The sequence below is a fragment of the Bubalus bubalis genome, chromosome 8, assembly GCF_019923935.1.
Source record: "Bubalus bubalis isolate 160015118507 breed Murrah chromosome 8, NDDB_SH_1, whole genome shotgun sequence".
Classification (NCBI taxonomy): Eukaryota; Metazoa; Chordata; class Mammalia; order Artiodactyla; family Bovidae; genus Bubalus; species Bubalus bubalis.
The window spans coordinates 85,100,824-85,118,456 of NC_059164.1; the positions used below are offsets into that span (position 1 = coordinate 85,100,824).

The following is a 17,633-nucleotide window of genomic DNA, read 5'->3' on the forward strand; positions in this document are numbered from 1 at the left end:
CATAAAAGAAAATTTAATAGATTAGCCTTTTTCGGATAGCCAGCAGTGGTGAGAACCCCTTAGCGTTGGATGAATTAAAAAAGAATAGCATTTTAGTTATACTTCGAAGCTTCCAAAGTGACAAACAGGTTTTCTATGCTATAGAAAAATATTATACTAAACTACTACAACCAGTAACTGTTTAGCATGTTTTTTTAAACATTTAATGTATGCCCAGTGCTCTGCAAAGGACTTTAAAGGAAATTCTGTATTTAATCCTGTCAGCATCCATATGAGGTAGGTTCTTCTTTTTAACATTACTATTATTATTCTCATTTTTCACATAAAGACACAGAACTTAGAAAACTTAAGGAATTATCTCATGGTCATATAACCGATGAATAAGAACCCATTTATAGACAGGAATTAGAATTTTTAAAATAAATGTTTTTTGGAATATCATTTGAAAATTAAAAAAAAATATATTGGTTAGCGACTAAATTACAATGAGCTGGACAATTTAGAACAGGTGTCTTTATGGGTTTCACCCATGTCTTCTCAGGCCTGGGTTCAGCTTGTGTGGTAAAAGCAAACAAAACCCTTCCCGAACCCCTTCCTTATGGAATGGCCCCTTCTGTCTGCTGGTGACCTTCTCTTCATGGCTTCCTGTGCTCAGCATGGGTTCGGGGGCTCTGCTGCTACAAGGCCTCTTGGCCTTAGACAGTTCAGCTTGAGGTGTCTGTCTCTGCCCCCCACTGGAGCTGCCCCAGTGGTGCAGTGTCCTGATGAGATCGTAGCGAATCACACCACTCTAACGAACACCATGTTGAGATGGTGAGAGAACAACCATCCCTGCCAGTGGAGACCAGAGCTCACGGGGAGAGCATTTATTCCCTGGCTGCTTCCCTGCAGGACTCTGGCTTGGAAGTGCCTGGGTACTTCTCCCTGTGGCCCTCACTCTTGCTTCTCTGTGTCCTCTCCCGCAGCTGTGCCTTTTGCCTGGGTCTGTAATCGGCTCCCTCCTGGGCTAGGGGTGATAAGAGCTTCTGTTGTTCAGCTCTGGGAGCTTCACTGCCTGGCGTTTTTTCTTGCAACTCTACTCTTGCTTTGTTATCAACTCTTTCTTGATAGTCTCTCTTTTTAATTTTATATTGGAGCATACTTGATTCAGGCTCCCCAAGTGGTGCTGATGATAAAGAACCCACATGCCAATGCAGGAGATGTCAAAGGGTTTGATTCCTGGGTTGGCAAGATCCCCTGGAGGAGAGCATGGCAACCCACTCCAGTATTTTTGCCTGGAGAATTCCACAGACAGAGAAGCCTGGCGGGCTCCAATCCATGGGGTCACCAAGAGTAGGACGTGACTGGAGCGACTGAGCACACACGCACGCATAGTTGATTCACAGTGTTGTGTTAGTTTCATGTGAAAAGCAAAGTGATTTAGTTACACACATTCCTACCTCTAGTTCTTTTTCAGATCCTTTTCCCATACAGGTCATTACAGAGTGTGTGCATGCTAAGTTGATTCAGTCATGTCTGACTCTTTGCAACCCTATGGACTATAGCCTACCGGGTTACTCTGTCCATGGGATTCTCCAGGCAGGAATACTGGCATGGGCTGCCATACCCTTCTCTAGAGGATCTTCCCAACCCAGGGATCAAACTCAAGTTTCTTTTGTCTCCTGCATGGGCATTTTTTTTTTTTTTTTACTAGTGCCACCTGGGAAGCCCTATTATAGAGTAGTGAGTATTAATGGAATTCCCTGTGGTCTGCAGTAGGTCCTTGTTGATTATCTATTTTGGTTAGTTAGTCTCTGATAGTGTCTTCGCTTATTCCTTTGACTCTGTCATCCATCTGTTTTCTCCCAGTGCCCTGACCGATAGAGTCATTTCCTGGTTACGACTTTAGCTTGTACATATATCAATTGTTCTGTTTAAATTTGCTGTACATGAAAGTTCTGAGGCTATCTTGCAAGCTAAGGAGTAAGACTTGTAAACGCCCTCCTGCAGGAAGAACAGTGAATACATTCATAAATACTTATCTACACTTCTAATCTCAAAACCAATTGTTAATTGTTAATTAAGGGCTTTTATCTTGGCTAGAAGTTTTAAAGTAAGAAATTACTGGCTAAATTTAGCTTCCTAATATGAAATGCAAGACAATATTTAAACACTTGTGAAATATAATTACACTTTCACTATCACTTTCCTATTCATTATTAGCCACAGGGTAAAACATTAAATCAAACACAATGTAAATTTGGCAGCTAATCTTTGCTAGTACAAGTGTTTTCCAGTGTTTAGTCTTTGCCTATGATGTATGTAATTACATGCCACATAGAAGTGAAAGAATAAATAACCAAATAAAATCTTTTGAATACATTAAAATGCTCATTGTTCTCCAACTGCACATTAGCTTAACACCATCCCCTCCCCAAACTAGTTCATTGCTACAACAGATATTTATTGCATACTTGTATCAGGCTTATGGTCTGTGATGTGGGAAGTTCAAAAGATTCCTGGAGAATGACATCCTGTATTCTAGAAGTCTCCTTGACAGTGTCACAAGCCCATTAATCATTGGTTGGTAAGAAGTAAAATGAAACCCCAAGTTTAATCTTCCTTTATAGAAAATAACACAAAAGTCAGCAGGTACTTAGGACCCAGCCAACCAGATATTAGAATGTACGAAAGAGCAGTCTTCATGCTTCTCTAACAAATTGTTCCTTTTTGCTCTAAGTGAGCAGTCAAGTTATGGCTTCAGGACCCTTTCAGATAAGCCAAGAATAGTCAATAGATAAGAGCACGTATGATACTTCACATCTGTATCTGCTACCCATTGAGAACTCAAAGTGTGGGGTAGCAAAACCTGAAAATTGGACACTGAGCCCTCAGTATTTAATTACTTTCTGAAAATAAGCACATTAATGAACTACAAGGCCATTTAGAAGACTAAATAGCACCTCATCTCCCAAATTCCTTCCAAACCCAGATGCTGGTTTTGACATTGTTGGTAGGAGACTTCTAGGCTCCTCTGTGTGTTTGAGGGTCAAGGGATAAGGGGAAGGGAATATTCAAATAAGTGAATTGAACTGGTCTATTGAGAAGACCTTGACAGATATGCCCAATAAGGTTTGGAGTTTCCCTGGTGGCTCAGATGGTAAAGAATTTGCCTGCAGTGCGGGAAGCCCAGGTTTGATCCCTGGGTCAAGAAGATCCCCTGGAGAAGGGAATGGCTACCTACTCCGGTATTCTTGCCTGGAAAATTCCATGGACAGAGGAGCCTGGTGGGCCACAGTCCATGGGGGTCATAAAGAGTCAGACATGAAGCCACTTAGCATACATGCCATAACATTATAGGTTACAGTGACTACCGACAAATTTTTGACTCTGTTAAACAAGAACTTAGGATACTTAAAGCTTCCACACATATTTATTAAAGCTTGATAAAATATAGTTGCAGTTTTAAAAGATATTGATGGAACTTATTTTTAATTTTTAGCTGTAATCAAGGGAAATGAAATAATTTTAGGTGTCGGGGGAGGTCTAATTAGAGTTGTGGGGATTTTTGTTTGATTTTTGTTTTAGAAGTGTTCAAAGTAACCTCCAAACCTGGAATGATATAATGGAATGTCTGATATATATATATATCACAAAAGGTAAAATTTACTTTAGTCAATATTCAATTTGATTACTCAATCACAGTTTCAGGGGCTGATTTGGAAATTTGACATATTCTTGGCAGTTCCTACATTGGATTGCTTCAACTACATGTTTAGGCTTCTCCACTTGAACTAAGATGACATGAAATCATGTATTCTTTTGACATATTTGCTGACTACTTCTTCAAACCATTGAGCTCCTACCTTGGTGAAACACTTGATATGTTTAGGTTTTTCAAAGTCACCTCTGCTTGGACTTCAAACTTGTGCTGTGCTTCCTGGTAGCAAAGGTAAAAGGGAAAGTGAAGGTGTTAGTCACTTGGTTGTGTCCAGCTCTTTGCAACCTGGACTGTAGCCCGCCAGGCTTCTATGCCCATGGAATTCTCTAGGCAAGAATACTGGAGTGGGTTGCCATTTCCTTCTTTGGGGGACAACTTCCTGACCTAGGGATCAAACCCAGGCCTCCTACTTTGCAGGCAGATTCTTTACCATCTGAGCCACCTGGGAAGCCCAAGGGGACCCTGTAGCTGCATGGGCCAGGAATTGAACACTGGCCTCCTGCATAGCAGGCGAGAATTCTACCACTGAACCATCCATATCTATTTAGTTGCGGGGGTTGGGGGGGCGGGGGTAAGAACACCTATTTTCTTACTGCAAAGGTAAAGGACTGTATTAATGATTAAACTCTCTTGTAGTTGTGATGCTCAGGGAAAGAAATTACCTTAATGGCTCTTCATTTGTCACCTCCAGAAACAAGCAATTTGAATATTTCCTTTATTATGATATATCAGAACTTCATTAATAAGGAACTCTTACAAACAGGCTATCATTTTTTGAGAAAGATCACACTGTGCTAAATAATGAGATATGGGAATACATTGAACAGCTTGACTTCTGCTGACTTTTACTTAAGAGCATGAAGTATTTTAAATTAGACTGTGTTAGTATTGATGAAACATGCACGAGGGGCGAAATGATTTAAAGGCTTTATTCTATTTGGGGAGCTAGATAAATTGTATAATTTAAAAATAAAGCTCTGCGACCTGGCAGTAAGGAAACAACAACTTTTAATATGCTGCTGGAGAAAGTGAAATTGGGGCAACCTTTTTAGAAGGCAATTGAGTAATGTTGATCAAATTTACAATGCATTTACCCATTGACCCAACAATTACACATATAGATTTGAATTCATCCCTAGATAAACTTGTAAAAGTACACCAGATTAGATGTTAAGAGTGTTCTTTATGGTATTTTTGAAATAGCAGAAAAAAAAATTACAAAAATAATCTAAATACACAGCAATAAGGGAATGGTTAAATTAAATATATTCATTAAATGGAACACCCCAAACCATTAAGAAGTATGGGGTAATTCTGTATATGCTGATATGGATATACAGAATTACCTTCTATCAATATGTGTTCATAAATAAGTCATCATTGTTGGTTTTTACTTTTATACACCTAAAAAACTCACTAAATAATATTCTGGGAGAAGGAAATGGCAACCCACTCCAGTATTCTTGTCTGGAAAATCCCATGGACAAAGGAGAGGAGCCTGGTGGGCTATATAATTCATGAGGTCTCGAAGAGGCAGACACAACTGAGCAACTAAGCACAAATAATATTCTACAAAATAATGAAACACTTCTTGAGGTTATCAAGGTCAAGAAGCATGACAAACTCTGCTTTTGAAGGACTGCACTGTCAGGAAGTCAACTCAAGTTGTCTATGTAGTATTCTCATCACAAACAGAAGTCAGTTCCTACACCACCATTCCCTGAATCAAGAGTCCATCTCTTAGCCGTACAGAAGATAGACCCTCCTGGGGAGGGAGAGGGAGACATTATATCTACTTCCCCTCCTGAGCAAGAAAATTTAAATGTTATAACAATTGTTTTACTAGTATATGGTAAGAGAACATACCACTAAGCAAAGGCCTGTCTAAACATGCCTTCATGCTTGATGGATCTAACCTTGATTCAAAATGGAGAGAAAATTTGCTGCCTGTTTCCCTTGGACCCAGGAGGTTAACACAGCAAGACTATTTTGGAAGCCACTCCAAAAGGAAACAATAAAATGACTGTCTTTTGCTCTTTTGAATCTTTCCAGAATTGCGACTTCTGGTGAGCCCTTCTGTGTGTCTGAATCAGAGCATACAATTAAAGCTGAGGACTTCAAGTCACCTTTTAAAAACCCTGAAGTCACAGATGTGGAAACCAGGGGACTGGAGACGTGAACAGCTGTAAGCTAATCATCTTGAATAGTTACACCAGGCATGCATTTTAGAAGATAGTCAATAAGAGAAAAAGCACTAGACACATCTAGGGGTTTTACATGTTTGAAATTTAGGTTCTGTTACATAAATTTTCAACTATCTCTAATAAAGAATGCCACTGTCTGTTTTCTTCTAGACTAATTCAAACCTCTCTTGCCATAGAATAAACATTCGGGTAAATAGGACTCTTATCTAGAAAGTTACATTAATGGAAATTGAATTTAAAAGCTTGACAGTGTGAAACTATAAAATTTTAACTTCCATTTTATATTCAAATAACACACCTTAGTCTTTGAGTATGGCTGAATGATTTTTTTCTAGTTATTTTTTTAGGAGTCTAAGAAAACAACTGTAGGGTACCAAGTTTCTTAAGTTGCTTCCAGGGAAATGATTTTGTCATGTAGATAAATTACAGTGAAAAACTAAGAGATTTTAATTATCTTATCCAAGGCGCAAAACAGTTTGCCTCATGTCATTTTACAATTTTTAGGTAGTATTTGAAGAATCATATGCATTTCTGCTTATGTAGACTTCAAAAGATGAAATAACACTCTCTTTTCATTGACCGAACTTAGATAATTGAAATACAGAAATAGGCTGCATTAGAGAAAATAGCTACACATTTTGGTTGGAGAAGGAAATGGCAACCCACTCCAGTATTCTTGCCTGGAGAATTCCATGGACAGAGGAGCCTGGTGGGCTACAGTCCGGCGGGTCGCAAAGAGTCAGACACGACTGATCGATTCACACACACACACACACATACGCACACACACACATACATTTTGGTACCATTTATGGTGGATGTGGGCTTCCATGGTGACTCAGACGGTAAACAATCTGCCTGTAATGCGGGAGTCGCAGGTTCGATCTCCTGGTCAGATAGATCCCCTAGAGAAGGCAACTGCAACTCACTGCAGTGTTCTTGCCTGGAGAATTGCATGGACAGAAGAGCCTGGCAGGCTATAGTCCATAGAGTCGAATTGCAAAGAGTAGGACACGACGGAGAGAGTAACACACATACACACATGATGAAAGTCTATTTGCTTCATCACAAAATATTCAACCAGTGGTGGTTTTTTTTCCCTTTTTTAGACTGAAATGTTTCCTGAAACTTCATCCCTTAAATTAACCCTTAATGATCATGTGCTGTAGATTATTGCGGGCATGAATGCTCAGACGCTTCAGTCATGCCCAAATCTTTGCAACCTCATGGACTGTAGCCCACCAGGCTCCTCTGCCCATGGGGATTCTCCAGGCAAGAATACTGGAGTGGGTTGCCATGCCCTTCTTCAGGGGATCTTCCCAACCCAAGGATCGAACCAGCGTCTCTTATGTCTTCTACATTAGCAGGCAGGTTCTTTACCACTAGCGCCACCTGTGGATTATGAAAGTGAAAAGTGAAAGTTTAGTCGCTCAGTCGTGTCCGACTCTTTGCCGACTCTACAGACCCCATGGACTGTAGCCTACTAGACTCCTCCGTCCATGGGATTTTCCAGGCAAGAGTACTAGAGTGGGTTGCCATTTCCTTCTCCAAGAGGATCTTCCCAACCCAGGGATCGAACCTGGGTCTCCCACATTGTACGCAGACACTTAACCCTCTGAGCTACCAGAAGTAGAACCTGATTAGTGGGGAAAGTATTTTGGCATACTTTTCATGATCTGTCCACTACTGAGAAACAATATCTTGTCGAGGAAAAGATAGAGCTAAGATAGATAAAGGCAGAACAAGAAGACTCCAGGGGTTTCCTAAACTCTTATATGTACCTCTTTTGTTGAGATGGTACCAGATGTGACTAATGTTAACATTTTTTTAGATCTTTAAACTTTATCTTTGGTATTATTTTAGCCTTTATTTAGGGAAGCCCATACACTGAAGGCTGGAGCCCAAGGAGTGAAAGATGGGGTGTACAAAGTGCTGAGGTAATTTACAAATTACATACTCACTCCAAATTATGGAGCTTTAATTTTGTTTTGTATTTTTTAGGAATCAAACCACAGCCCTTGCTCCACAAGAAACACTCTTGAGAGCCAAAGATTTATCTGTAATTCTTAAAGCATACGTACTGGTGACATCCTTAACTCCTCTGCGTGCATTCATTCATTCGACTGGCATGGTTTGGAATCCACCAAAGAAAAAACGCTTCACTGTCAAGGTAAAATTTCCACTGAAGCAGTTATCTCCCACAAAGTATACTGAAGATAAGTAAAGTGAGTTGGGCTGCCTTTTTTTGACCTTTATGATTATCAATTCCCATGGAACAAAGATTGTATCATTTTATTGCTGGAAGCAGAGATTTTCATTTAATAAGTGTAGTTCAAAAATCACCTAGAAACAGCTTCACTCGAGATCACAAAGGCTACATCTTTTTTTTTTTCTCAATTTATCATTTTAGTTAGTTCCTTGACCCATTATAAAGCTAGTTTTCAGCTATGGTCTGTTTTTCTTGAGTTGACTTTCTACTCAAGAAAAAGGTAGTCAGTGCAACAAAGGAAAATATAGTTTTGCCCTTATGCTTTTTGCTTTATTTTTGGGAAGCATAGTGCCTATTTCATTTTGTCATTCAATATGGAATATTTGTTGAGTAAAAAACACCTCTCTCAAGGATGCCTGACATAGTGAGCCCTGATATAAAGCATGATGAGAAAGTTTTCAGGGAAGAATTTAATAATAACCTCCAAAAAGTTTAGTTTTAAGAGGTAATTCAGCTTAGCTCAGTCAATAATTAAGCCTAATAAGAGTATATTTGATAAATTTTAAGGAGTTTCTGATTTTACAAAATTAATTGTCCAAATCACAGGTAAGAGGAAATACATACATGCTTACTTTCAGTTTCCTCCCACTTCCTCTTATCTGTTTTCTGAACAATTACTTCTATAAAATCAAACAAAATGCCTTCAAAGAACAAATACCACACAATCCCACTTATAGAAGGAATCTAAACTAGTCAAACTCACAGGAGCAAAGAACAGAATGGTGGTTACCAGGGGCTGGAGAGGTGTTAGTCTAAGGGTATAAAATTTCAGTTATGCTAAATAAGTCCTAGAGATCTATATACTTACAGTATAGTACCTATAGTTAATAATACTGAGATTTGCTAAGAGGATAGATTTTAAGTGCTCTTATCACTAAACAAATAGGTAGGATGGAAGGAAACTTTTGGAGGGGATAGATATGTTTATAACTTGATTGCAGTGTTGGTTTCATGGGTGTATCCGTATCTCTAAACTCATCATCTTGTATACATTAAATATGTACAGATTTTTGTATTCTAATCAGAATAAAATGGTTTAATAAAAAGAGAAGGCACAAGTGCCTCTTATAATTTCAAGAGATTTAAAGGTGGCTATAATTGATACTTTTCAGAAGTTATTTTACATAAACTACACTTTAAGTTTTGGAAAATCTTCCAACAGTGAAAGATTTTTAAAAGGCACATTTAAATATTGTCAATGAAAAAACAGATAAGCATGATAAAAGATGAAAGGGTTATATCACTTAGTAAAATAGATAACTGATATTGTAAGGAAATGGTGTTGATGACTTAGGTCTTAAGGGTAGTTAAATTTAAGGACAATAATCAGTATATCAGTATATATGATTTTTAATTAGTCATGAAAAACTGGAATCTAATCTGGTTTGTCTTTTGTGTTATCTCCTACAAGTCTTCACAGTGGCCATTTATATTCCCTAAGAAGCTTTAATTAATTATTCTCCAATTGCCCTTTACTGTTAAATTGAATTGTATGAAATTGCTGACAATTGTGACCTACAAAAAATTACAATTTCCTATGATTCAACCAAGTAATTGGAACTTGGATATAGAGAGATACAAGAATCATATTCCTCAACTCATGTCACGTTCATGTATTTGGAAAATGTTTGTTGAGCAGAGATCAGAATCCCTGTCCTTGTAGAACTTGCAGCATCCGTGTGTGCAGTCTTCTTGTTTTATCTATTCTATTTATTACATTTTACTCCCAGTTCCCACTTAATTCTCCTTCGCCTCAAGTGTGAGTCACTCAGTCGTGACCCACTCTTTATGACCCCATGGACTGTAGCTCACCCAGATCCTCTGTCCTTGGAATTCTCCAGCAAAGAATACTGGAGTGGGTTGCCATGCCCTTCAGGGGATCTTCCTGACCCAGGGATAAAACCTGGGTTTCCCTCATCGCAGGCAGATTCTTTACCGTCTGAGCCCAGAAGCCCCTCAAAGACCATCATTATAATGACTGAATGTGTATCTTTTTGTGCATATTTTTGTAAAATAAGCTTCTTTATTTTGTTATACATGTCAGTATTTTTAGTATATAAATTGTATTATATTAGATAATTTTTTTCTAACCTTTTTTTTTTAATGAAGCACTGCAAACTTTGAGGAAGAAACCATACACATTGCTATGTATACATCTTCTGTGTTACTTTTCACTGATTTATGGTATTGCTAATGTGTATTGCATTGTATTTTACCTATCCACAGCTCCAGTGATAGACATCCTGATTGCTTCAACTCTTGGCTGAAGCAAACAATACTTCAAATGTACAAATCCTTCTGTTTGACTCTTTATGAACCTGCATATCATTTTCTGAAGAATACATACCCAGAGCTGGAATTGCTGGGTCATAAGATAGGGTTTCATTTGATAGAATTAAATAATACCAGTTTGCCCTTCAGAATGCATATATCCATTTCCATGCCGCAACAATTAGGCCAATATTTGACCTTTTCCAGCTGCATCAAGTAAAAAGTGGGAACTCATTCTTGCAAATAGCTTAATTTGTCATCTATTAACTTTATTATAGTGTTCTGTTTTGATTAGAAATCTTCAGCTGATTAATCAAATTAATTTTTTCCTTATGGTTCCTCTTCAGAAATTTGGTCTCAGAAATCATTTCTTTTCTCTTAAGTCACAAAGATGTACTTCTCCATTTTTTCCATTACCTTTATAATTTTTTCTGGACATATAAATATTTAATTCAATTAGAGTTCCACCTCTGATGCAGTTTTTTCTCTATATAATTGGTTCTCATGAGCAAAAACTTATTATTCCCTGTGAACCCGATATCACATGTACTGTATAAGATTCCACCTGTATACAGGGATGCCTCTGGGATTTCTGTTCTGTTTCAGTTGGCCCACTTGTTTTTATTATTTTGGCAATATAAATACTTATTCATGGCTGACAGGGGAGGCTCATTTTTTTACTTTTTCTTTTCAAGATTAAGTTAACTATATGGTAGACATTTATTTCCTTATAAACATTTTAGAATATCAAGTATACTTTTAAAATCCTACTGAAATTTCAGTGTATAATAACATTGAATTTATAGTTTAATTTTTGAAGAATTGATTTCATAATATTAAGTCTCTCTGTTATTCAGGTCATTTTATTTGTCCTTTGTTAGAGTTTATTATTTTTTCCCCCACAGACATCTTATATAGTCTTGCTTAAGTTTACTTCGAGATTCCCTAAAGTATTTTTTGATATTGGTTTTTAAATTATATTTTCCAGTTGGTTAATATTAGGATAGTGCATACATGCTAGGTTGCTTCAGTCGTGATTGACTCTTTTGTAACCCTATGGACTGAAGCCTGCCAGGCTCCTCTGTCCACGGGATTCTCCAGGCAAGAACACGAGTGGGTTGCCATTTCCTTCTCCTGGGGGGTCTTCCTGACCCAGGGATCAAACCCGCGACTCTTTTGTCTCCAGCACTGGCAAGTGGCTTCTTTACCACTAGTGCCACCTGGGAAGCCCGTTATTAGGATTGCAGGCGTTGCTGGCGAATTCTTTCCCATCTGAGCCACAAGGGAAGCCCATTATTAGGATAGAGAAATTCTGCTTTTAGAGTTGAACTTCTGTTTGATAAACTTATTTCAGTAAGTTCACTATCCATATCATTGGTTTTACTAGATATTTTATCTGCAAATAAAGCCATGTTAATCTCTTTTCCCTTTAATTCTTAGCTATCTTTTCTTCTTCCCTTTTTTTTTTCTTTTTCTTTTTCTTGACTAATGTTGTCCAGGATAGCCAATACTATCTTTAAAAGTAGAATTCATTGTGTTGTTGAGTTCAGCATCATTTAAGATGGACACATCTCAGGTTTCTCAGTTAAGTAAAATGCTTACAGTAGGTTTTTTGTATTTAACCTTTACAATCTCTGCCAAAGCAAGGAGAATAGTACAGTTAACTGCAGTGGGTCTATCATTACATTTCAGTTAATCATGGTTATCCTCATGTTCATCTGGTGTATTTTGTTGCTAGATTTTCTTTTGATTACAAACTCCCTGCATAAATGAGATAAAACCTACTTGATTATTCTGGACTATTTTCAATACTCTTTTGGATTTATTTACAATTTTTATACCTATGTTCATAAATGATGTGGACTTATATTTTCTTATGTTTCTCATACGGTTTTTATAATTTACATTATTTATGGCTTCATAAAATTAAGCTGGATAACGTTCACTCTTTTTCAGTTTTTTAGATCAGCTTATATAAGAGAGGAATTAGACTGCCCTCAAGAATTTGGTACGTCTCTTGAAAAAATAAGATTCGAAGGGTTTTTTAAAAACAGCATTGACATTTCAATTTATTGAAAACATTTTGGTTGATTCTAAGTTCTCAATTTCTTCATGTACAGTTTGGTATTTTTGGGGAGGGTTTACTAATTTCATCAAATTTTTTAATTCTTTAGTGTATAATAGATTATAATGTTTTTATTTTTATATCTGTTGTGTTTGCAGCTATTTCATCTTTTTCAGTTTATCCTTTGTAGATAAGCATGATGCATTTTCTCCTTATTTTCCTATTAAAATTATCAGAAGTTTTTCTGCTGGTTGGTTAAATCTTTTTAAAGAAACAAGTTTTTACTTTGTTGATTTTTTTCATCATTTTGATGTTGCTGTTCCCAGTTTCACAGATTTATGCTGTTATTTGCATCATTTCTTGGCATCTAGTATTTTGTTTGCTCTATTGTTCCTTTTTAGTTTCTCATTGGAATGTTTGCCTCCTTGATGCTTAACATTTTTGTTTCCTAGCAAAAATGGCTAAAGCTATGCATTCCTTTTATGTCCTGCTTTAGTAATGTCTCATAAATTTCGAATTATCTAATTCTAAATACTTTTTAATATTCTTTATGATTGCCTTGTTTAGCTCAAGGTATTTGATAACATATTCAATTTATAAAGAAAAGATTCTTTTTCGGCTATCCTTTTGTTATGAATTCCTGATTTACTACATTATTATCAGAGGACAAATCCTGTATGCTACTGGTATCTTGGAATTTATCCAGGCTTTCTTTTATTGACTAATAATCTTTATATTAAGAAAAGAATCTTCCATGAGTGCTTAGAAACAAAAACTCTACATGGCTATAGAATTCTATATATATTTAAAGGCTCACTTATTGATCATATTTTGCAGATACTTGATTTCTTCCTGTTTGATCTAATAGTTGCTAAGTGGAATGTGTTAAGATCGCTGACTAAAATCGTTGGTCTGCTTCTCCCTGTCATCCTGGTAGTTGAATATTTTGCAATCCTGTTGTTTGTTACCTATTTATGACGCCTACAACTTCTTTTTCCACAGTTCCTCTTTGTGCACGTGCGCTCACTCGCTCAGTCGTGTCCAACTCTTTGCCACCCTGTGGACTGTAGCCTGCCAGGCTCATCCGTCCATGAATTTTTCAAGCAAGAATACTGGAGAGGGTTGCCATTTACTACTCTAGGGGGTCTTCCCGACCCAAGGATCAAATCCATGTCTTTTGAGACTCCTGTATTGGCAGACAGTTTCTTTACCATTGTGCCACCTGGGAAGCCCATAGTTCCTTTAGCCAGTATATTTAGCTTTCTTTTGTCTTAGGATACAACTGCTTAAATTCTATTTTAGTCTATGTTAAGATTTTTGTGAATTTTCTTTTGGTTTATATTTTTGTTTTTCCATATGTTTTTCAAATTTTTCCCTTTTGACATGTCTTTGTAGTAAATGTATTTTTTAATAGTCAGTAGAGTTTTGAAATGTATTGTTTTCACCCAATCTGAGAATCTTCATTTTTTAATTTATGATTTTTAATTGACTTGCATAGATTATTTAGGACTTATTCCTACTATCTTATTTTTTAAAATTTTCAGTGCATTCGTTTCATTTAAAATATCTTCTTCTGTTTTTCACTGTAGAGATGAAATTTTCTTTTTTTTTTTAATTTTATTTTATTTTTAAACTTTACATAATTGTATTAGTTCTTCTGTTAGCTTAAAAGTTATATATTCTTAATGTAACATATTGTGGATATCCTTCATTTGAGACATACACTCATGCTTATTTTCTCCTATTAAGTTCTTAAATTTTAGTACCTTCCACTCTGCCCCCTCATGACTAATGTCATTTGCTGTCTATGCCACTTCTCCACATTGCATCATCACAGTGTAGATTTAAAAATTCTGATTGAAATAATCATTTGGGGGGGTATTTTCTTAAAAAACAAAGCCATAATCAAACTCTATCAAGGAATTTGTCACCTTCACATCCCCTGATTATCCACAGCATCCTCCTAGATTTGCTTCTTATCTGTGTTTTCAGTTTGAGCCTGAAGTCTTTACTCTTTAATTCTGGGGAATTTGTTTCCATTATTTTTTGTAATATTTTTGCCACAGTATTTTCCTCTGCTCAAATTTCGACCCCTTCATTTCATGTGCTGCTGCTGCTGCTGCTGCTGCTAAGTCGCTTCAGTCGTGTCTGACTCTGTGCGACTCCATAGAGAGCAGCCCATCAAGCTTCCCTGTCCCTGGGATTCTCCAGGCAAGAACACTGGAGTGGGTTGCCATTTCCTTCTCCATTTAATGTGTTAATACCCCTTAACTTGAGAAAGTGAAGTGGCTCAGTCATGTCTGACTCTTTGCGGCCCCATAGACTGTAGCCCACCAGGCTCCTCCGTCCATGGGATTTTCCAGGCAAGAGTACTGGAGGGGGGTGCCATTGCCTTCTCAGCTTGAGAACTATGTACATTTTTACTTACAGCAGTTGATTTCTTACTGTTTTTCCTCTTGATTCTTTTTAATGATCCTTTTCTATATTTCATTTCCCTACCATCGACCATTATTTCTAATATGAGGATATTAATCATGCTTATTTTAAATTCCTAACCCATTAATTTTATTCTTTTATAGTTTTTTTAACTTCATATTTTATATTGGAACATAGGTGATTAACAATGTTGTGTTAGTTTCAGGTGTATAGCAAACTGATTTCATTATACATATACATGTTTCTATTCTTTTTCAAATTCTTTTCACATTTAGGTTGTTACATGATATTGATCAGAGTTCCCTGAACTATGCAGTAGGTCCTTGTTGGTTATCGATTTTAAATATAGCAGTGGGCACATACCAATCCCAAACTCCCTAAACATTCCCTTCTACCCACTCTTCCCCACTGGTAACCATGAACTCATTCTTTAAGTCTGTGAGCCTGTTTCTGTTTTGTAAATAAGTTCATTTGTATCATTTCTTTTTAGATTCTTCATATAAGCAATATCATATTTCTCTTTCTCTGACTTACTTCACTCATTATGACAATCTCTAGGTCCATCCATGTTGCTGCAAATGCCTAGCTCATTAATTTAGAAGTCCAATGTTCTATCCATTGCCACAAAGCCCCTGTGGTTTAGAAGCATGGTTTTAGAAGCATGATATGATAAATGCTATATTTAGTTTATTACTTTCTTTTCGAGGTGGTTGTACTTTTCGCCTGTGCCCTCTTTTGTTCTTTGAGCTTAAGTTATCCTTCAGATACTGTATTCTTGTAGTTATCCCTCTTTTGTTCTTTGAGCTTAAGTTATCCTTCAGATACTATTTATTCTTGTAGTTATCATATCAGGGGAAGGCCAGGTAAATCCGAAGGGGATGGAAGACTTCCCTGGTGGTCCAGTGGTTAAGAATCCACCTTGCCAGTCAGGGGACGTGGGTTCGACCCCTGCTGAGGAGCTAAGATCTCACGTGCTGTGGAGCAGCTAAGCCCGCACGCGACAACTGCTGAGCCTGTGCATCGCAGCTAGAGAGTCTGAGCACTGCAATGAAAGGTCCCACCTGCTGCAACTAACACCCGATGCAGCCAAATAGATAAATGTTTTTAAAAACCCACAACAGCGACAAAAGAGGGCTGAAGGTGAGTTCCAGGCATTGTAAAAGCACTTTTCATCATCTCTCTCTGCCACTATGGTATCAGGTGACTTCTGTGTTGAGACTCTCACTCCCTAATCCCTTAAGTAGAAGAGTCTTGGGAGGAGACAGTTCCCTTCATTATAATTCATCAACCTTAGGGTTTGGGAGAGAAGGAGGTGAAGGAATGAATGCCAGATGGGACGTAATCCCACACTTCTCATCAGCTCCTCAGCTGAGTGAGACATTCAGCAACCTGAATCCTGTAGGCTTCACATCCCTAACAGAGAAGGAGCAGTCAGTGATTGTTTTCAGGAACCACCCAGGAGAGGCCGGAGGGAAGCAAAAACGCTTTACTGCAACCTGTCCTCTCAAAGAAATCTCTGGCAACACTCTCCTCTAATTGCAGTCATCCCTGCCCACAGTAGCTCAGACGGTAAAGAATCTGCCTGCAATGCAATCCCTGGGTTGGGAAGATCCCCTTGAGTAGGATCCCCTCCAGTATTCTTGCCTGGAGAATTCCATGGACAGAGGAGCCTTGTGGGCTACAGTCCATGGGGTCGCAAAGAGTTGGACACGACTGAGCAACTAACACTGCCCATGGCCACCACTGTCCCAGCCGGTTCAAAATATCTTTCAGAATCACTGTCACACAAGTTTTGATTTGTTCTTTAGTTAAATTCATACTTTGGTCTCACTTAACCTATAATAGTTCACCATCTTGCTGGGAAACTGAAGCTCCTAGATATTCCAGGTAATTGTTTTTAAGTTGTTTTTTTTTTTTTATCTTTTTTTTTTCTTTTTCCTTTATTTAAGCACCACATTGCCCTGTAGGAAAATTATATGAAAAGAAAAGTTCTTTGTGATTTGATTTTCTTCAGGTCTTCATACTTGATTCACTACATTGTTTCTTCTTATTCATATCTTTGGCATGTATGAAGGACAGATGCGAGCTGCAGCCTCAGCACAGGAAAGCACGCAGCTCTTGTCATTTTCATCCTGTCCTTGAGATTTGTCTTTTCAAGATCTTGCCTGACTGTTCTAGACAATACTATTATCTGCTCTCAAAGGGGAGGTAGTGCAGCTTCCTGGGTTAATGTTCCAGAGAGCAGTGATTACCTTCTAGAGGCCAGAGTTATACTTCATGCTGCAGATAGATTCAGAAAGCCAGGGTCTGTTTTTTTACCCTTCAACTGAAGTACTTATAGCTTCCATTAAAACACACAGATTATACTTATCTGTTAAATTACCCACCCATCCTCCAAAATATAGCTTCTGTGTGATATTTTTAGATGTGAAAAAATACATGGAAATGTTTTCAATGCTAATGTGATGGATAGGACCAAGACCTACTTTAAAGACTAACCATGTGATATGTGTGTATGTTAGTGGCTCAGTCGTGTCTGAGTTCTTCCGACCCCGTGGACTGTAGCCTGCCAGGCTCCTCTGTCCATGGAGTTCTCCAGGCAAGGATACTGGAGTGGGTTGCCATTCACTTCTCCAGGGGATCTTTTGGACCCAGGGATTGAACCCAGGTCTCCTGCATTGTAGGCAG

General features: G+C 37.7%; 1 protein-coding gene across 7 annotated transcripts in view; it reads left to right on the forward strand.

Annotated features, from left to right (window-relative positions):
- CPED1 (cadherin like and PC-esterase domain containing 1) overlaps positions 1 to 17,633 on the forward strand; it is a 322,851-nt gene that overhangs the window by 110,347 nt on the left and 194,871 nt on the right. For all 7 annotated transcript variants that reach the window (XM_006049635.4, XM_006049634.4, XM_045166432.1 and 4 more), the window contains 2 exons: positions 5,753 to 5,885; positions 7,906 to 8,074. In XM_006049635.4, the coding sequence (XP_006049697.3) occupies positions 5,753 to 5,885; positions 7,906 to 8,074 (302 nt within the window). The remainder of the gene's footprint in view (positions 1 to 5,752; positions 5,886 to 7,905; positions 8,075 to 17,633) is intronic.